The sequence below is a fragment of the Microtus ochrogaster genome, unplaced genomic scaffold, assembly GCF_000317375.1.
Source record: "Microtus ochrogaster isolate Prairie Vole_2 unplaced genomic scaffold, MicOch1.0 UNK28, whole genome shotgun sequence".
Taxonomy (NCBI): domain Eukaryota; kingdom Metazoa; phylum Chordata; class Mammalia; order Rodentia; family Cricetidae; genus Microtus; species Microtus ochrogaster.
The window spans coordinates 428,110-434,109 of record NW_004949126.1 but is presented as its reverse complement, the minus strand read 5'-3'; the positions used below and the strand labels follow the sequence as shown (position 1 = coordinate 434,109).

General features: G+C 35.0%; 1 protein-coding gene across 2 annotated transcripts in view; it reads right to left on the bottom strand.

Annotated features, from left to right (window-relative positions):
- The window catches only part of Glra3 (glycine receptor alpha 3), a 132,878-nt gene that overhangs the window by 24,889 nt on the left and 101,989 nt on the right, over nucleotides 1-6,000 (bottom strand). For both annotated transcript variants that reach the window (XM_005368078.3, XM_005368079.3), the window contains exon 7: nucleotides 2,917-3,131. In XM_005368078.3, the coding sequence (XP_005368135.1) occupies nucleotides 2,917-3,131 (215 nt within the window). The remainder of the gene's footprint in view (nucleotides 1-2,916; nucleotides 3,132-6,000) is intronic.

The following is a 6,000-nucleotide window of genomic DNA, read 5'->3' as shown; positions in this document are numbered from 1 at the left end:
AGAGAGAGAGAGAGAGAGAGAGAGAGAGAGAGAGAGAGAGAGAGAGGAAAAAAGAGGAAAGTTTCTGAAATATTATTTTCAAGGAACTGTCTCTCAACCCTTAAGTAACCTTTAGTCTTGGATTTGCAATCTGTGTGGACCAGAGGCTTCGGGGCTTCCGCGATAAATTTAATTAATTGGTTATCATCAGACTTTCAAGTGTTCTTTGTCCTTTTATGTGTAGCTGCTTTTTATAAAGAAGATAGCTGTGCGGTAAAGATGTGTGGGATGGATCCACATAGAAATTCTCGCTGAGAATTTTCCTTCCTCTGTATCTCCATCCCTTCTCATTTTTCATGTCTTTTCCCATGGAATTTCAAAAATTTCCAAATTTGAAATTTCATATGTAAAAGCTTTTCCATATTGGAAAACTGATAACACAATGGTGGGTGGTGTTTGAATTTGGAAATATTTGGGTAAATGAGTTTTCCATTTTAGCAAATGGAACTAATTTGTACATGGCTGGAGAAGGATGCAGGGAAGCTAAAAAGGAAGAATGAAGTCTTTGAATAGCTTGACTAAATCTTTAGCTGCAGGAAGAAGACCAATCAGACTCATTTTGCTTTTTCCCATTTCTGTAGTTTACTCTTACAAATCAGAGGCCCAGATTTCCTGGCCAGAAGCTCTGGATCTCTTAGACTTTGGCTGTTCTACGCATCAGCCCAACGAATGGACCAAAGTGAAAAATAAACCTGAAGCTTCTCTCTCCTCCATCATCCTGTGCTGGAAACAACTGTCCTGTCACACATCTGTAGTCTACCCTGGACTTCTGCCTTTTTTTGACTCTGCAATGTGTATTCATAAGCACACCTCATTTTACCTCTAAAATTCTCAAACAAGTCTGCTTTCCAGATCTATTTACTATCCTAACATCTGCTACTGTAGACCACAATGGAGAGTGGGCTATTCTAAGTGGCTATGGGTTCTTTCCACTTAGAGTTTGACTCCTCCTTTCTCATGCTCATACAGAGTGAGAGGGATCACTCACCTTAAAATTTCTTCAGGTTGATATATCTAATTATTATGAACTATGATGTTGTGCAGGACTTGATCCCTTAATCATTAACATTTTTCTTTTGCTCATTTACAGTGATCCATGGTGCAAAGAAGCACTTATAAAGGCAAACCATCTTGAACCTTTGCTGTCAATAGAACGCACATGACACCTCTTTTGACCAACTGATGTATGTACTGCCAAAGTGAAAAATAGTTCCAAATTCTAATGAATGGATCACATGTGCCTTCTTGTTTTGGGGTATGCTGTGTTTAACTTAGTGTGGCATTACAAAGGCCAATCCAATTGATTTTATCATAGAGGAATCTCAAGGAACTACCTAAATATAGTCTAAGATTCTTTTGTCTGAGCCTTGATGAACTTCCAAGCTCCTTTTATTTTACTGGAGATGTACTAGCATAGAGCTGATGTTAAATACTAAGCAGTTATCATAAATTAATGATGTATTATTTTTTCATCCTGCTATTTAATAATCTGCTGCTATTATAAGTCCTAAATTAAATTTGTTTCCAACACAATAACCTATTATTTTTCTTAAAATGATGAACTTCAACATAATAAAGTAATATTAGCTTATCATGAACATTTGATGTTGTACCTGCTACCAGAGGTAAATTATAAAAGTAAAATATAAACACAGTCCCTTTAGTGTTTTCTATGAATGAATTCTGGTTATATTAAGTTAAAATGTGTTGGAAATTTAAAGGGATTCTTTAGATCAGCACTTCTTAACCTTCGGGTAGTAACTCTTTTGGGAGTCTCAATATTCTGCATATCGGATATTTATATTATGTTCCATAGCAGTAGCAAAATTACAGTTATGGAGTAGTAGCAAAATATCTTTATGTTGGTGAGTGACCAAAACATGAAGAACCATGCGAAAGAGTTGCAGCATTAGGAAGGTTAAAAACCACTACTTTAGTTAATAGGCACTTCTTAGAAATCATCTTATGAGAAGAAAATTTTCTGTTTCTATCTGGTTTCATAGATGAAAAGAACCTCATACTTATCCTTTATTTTATCTTATCCAGAGCAGTATCAAAACTTTTATAAACCTTATAAAGCAAATGGCTTAGTTCTGGGTGATTCAAATGCACTCAAATTATAGACTTGGGTAAGCACTCTTTCCTATTGACCTACAGCTGCCTAGGAGTTAGAAGAAAGGGGCACAAGATAATGGGAACCCGGCACTATGGAAATCTGATACAGTTTTGGATGGAGAATAATCACTGTAATGTTTTTCTGGAAGCAATTTGGTAATACATTACCAACACATACAGTTATCAATGTCTCAGTTTTTGTTCTAAATATATGTTTAAAATAATATGAAAACGTTACCTATGTGTATAAATGTGAACATATGTGTGCATTATGTCAAGATTTAAAATTGCTATGTATATCAATTTAAATAATTTTGCAATATATTTTAAGTGTTTAAAAATACAGATACCAAAAATTCCATGATGTGTATGATGAGTGTTGACATTTTAATAATGGGGAACCATTACACACTGTGCGCATAGCAGATATCAGTGATTTATTGAATATTTTACTTCAGTAACTTAATTTGCAAGATTTAGTGTTTTAAAAATCAATGATGAATATATTGAAATTTTTTGAGCAATCTGACAACATTTTTGTTGTTGTTTGTTTTGATTTTTGGTTTTTCGAGACAGGGTTTCACTGTAGCTATCAAGCCTGTCCTGGAACTAGCTCTTGTAGACTAGATTGTCCTCAAGCTCATAGAGATTTGCTTGACTATGCCTCCCAAGTGCTGGGATTAATGGCGTGTGCCACCACTGCCTGGCTGAAAACAGCATTTTTATGTACACATTACATGCATGTGTCCTCAGGACACTTACCTTTGGTAGGGAAGCCCGGGATCCAGAACTCTGTGTGGTCATAGTAAGAACAGTGGTGATGCCCAAAGCTACTCTAGCTGGGGCAGCATCCATGTTAATCCAGAATGAGACCCAAGACAGAATAACAATCAGAAGGCTGGGAATGTACATCTGGATCAAGTAGTAGCCCATTTGCCGCTCAAGATGGAATCTTACTTCTATGCATGTAAACTTTCCTAGTGGTTTATAAAACAAATGTAACAATTAAATAGAAGTCAGGTTTTATTATCCCATCAAACACGACTTAATTTTCTTAATAATTTTACCATAAGAATTTCCAACAAATTGAAGAGATACATTCGAACTGGGTTTTGTGTTTTAGTTTAGATTTTGTTTCTGTTTTCATCTGAAAGCAATGTGACAAGGGAGTGAACTCTTATCTAGGAAATAGTATGCAATCCTATTTTCATGATCAAATGGCTTTTCATGCTTGTCAAAGTACTCAAAGAGCTGTTTTTTCAGATTCTAACACTTGTTCTGAGGTGTTTAGAACAATGCGTGTTTATTATGTAAAGGTTATCTATATTTTGAGTTTCTGGAGCTTTCATATGCTTGTTTTGTCAGCTGCTATTTTTCAGAGATCTTTACACTTTACGTGCTAACTGATAAACACAAAAATAGGTGGATTCATAAATACTACAAAAAACTAAATTGTATTATTTTGCATTAATAACTTTTGAGATAAATTTACAACACATTGAAAAAGTTATGTCCACTGTGGAATGTATGCCCTATGTCCCTGTTTTATACCTCTTTCTGCAAATAAATGTAATCAATATTTGACAGCATCATAGGATTTTGTCTACTTATCCACTGGTTCTAATTCTACTCAGTTATTGCTACTGCTTTGTTATAAGTCCTTCAAATAAATAGCTTTTTAAGTGATTCGATTCTTGGTTTTCTTGTCTGTTACTTTGAGCAGGATGATGTCAGAAAGCTCATCTGCTCTTTAAGCATCATTCTCTGATATGACCACGGGGGGGGGGGAAGATATCAAAGGGCATGACTAGAGCAACTTCTAGTGTGTGTTGAGGAGAGTCTCCTTTGCAGAGCTCCTATTAATGTGGTGGGCGCATTAGTAATGGTGGAAATGAGGCAAAAGTACAGCTTTTGGAGGTGAAGGGCAGTGACATCAGAACTTTAAAAACCTTAATAGTAGTTTTCAAGTCCCCGGGACAGTGGGGTACACTTTTCAATGTATAGCAATCAGAACCATGTGAAAACCATACATGATTCATCAGTCAAGTTATCAATGGAACTATTAAAGATGACTGCAATATCTGAAAATATTTTGATTTTTAAAGCACTATTAACCATAAAATTTTAATTTTCACTATAAAGAATAATAGAGAAAGACTAATTGAAGTGCTTTTATTATATCAATATTAATCCATTAAGTAACCTCCTGACAAAAGTAGAACTCATTACTTATCATTTGTGTAAGTTCTCTAGGGTTCATGTGGTTCCCATGAAAAACACAAGCTTTCAGTGTGTATTTAAAAACACTTTATAAATATATCTAGGCTAGAATATGAAGTGATACACATAGACAAATATGATGATTGTACATAGATGCACATATAAATATAGTCATGTATATATTATTTCTGTGTTTGCGCACCCATGCATAATTTATGAGCTTAAGAAGGGAAAAATTTAAAGTTGGACCAAAGTGAAGAGAGGAAACAGTCACACATAACAAGATGGACATGCTAAGCAAAAGCAGGAGGAAAAAGTAGCTTTTAGAGGAATTCACATAGGATAGATCACAGAACCCTGAAGTAGGTAAACTTGTAGATTTGTGCAATTTAGGCTTTGTTGTTGCAATTGTTGTTGTTTTTGGTTTTGTTTTCTATAATCTCATTATATATATGTGACTGCTGACTGGTCTGGAACTTCCTATTTAAACCAGGCTGCCTCAAACTCATGATGATCATTGTGCCTTTGCCTACCAAGTGCTGGGATTAATAGCATGGACCATCACCCCCAAGCACAGCCCAACTATACAATTCATCTATATAGACACAATTAATAACTTCAATAGATTTATTTCCTTGTAAAACTGGGCATTTATAACTGAGGATTGTTTTCATATTCTTTTTTCTTTTATTTTCAGACTGACTTATGCAGTATATGAACCTACACTAGAAAACAATTAAGATAAGAATCTTGCATGTTGGGGGAATAATATAAGAGAAGTCTAAAGTGTGATACCAATGCGTTACTGTGTGAATGAAGACTTTACCAGAAGTTTCTATTTAATTGTGAGCAGTGATACTTTGGACATACTTTCTTCTCTTATATCATACAAATAATAGACACCCATGTCTTCTGAAAAACTCCTATCCAACTAACTGCGTGAAGTAAACACTCATAAATGTAAGCTAAAATATAAAATTATGTTAATGTACTATCAGCTAAGATGAGTCTCTTGACCCTCTATGCTCAAGTTTCTCTCTGAGATGATGTCTACAGGGTTGTCTGTTGTTCTGTGTTGAATGGGTCTTTCCAAAATTCACATCCTCAGAGAATCTGTGAATTTCTTTACCAACAATTGACTTGAAGATATAATCAAGTTAAAATCAAATCTTTATTAATAGGACCCTACTCTAATATCATTGATGCCCTTAGAGGATGAGGAATATTTCACTACAGAGACACAGATGTATGCAGATATCAGCATGTGACTATGGAGAAAGAAACTAAAGTGGTGTATTTGTGAGTCAATCAATACCCAGAGTTGTCAGAAATAGGAAACCAAGAAAAGGTTGGGAAAGGAACCTTTGTAAGAGCCTCCAGAGTAAACATAAGTTTTGCTGTTACTTGATTTGTTTTTTGTATTTAACTTCTAGAGCTATGAGACAATACAATTCTGCTGCTTTAAATTACCAGATTTATGGTAGTCTGTGAACACTGTCCTAGATAACTAGGGTATTGCTATATACCACGACTAGAGTTCTTTTCAACATATTTTAAAAGAAGTTATCAGTTTCTCTGTCCTTAGAGAAATGGGCAGAGGCATTGCCATTGCCTTGCCTGCTCTTT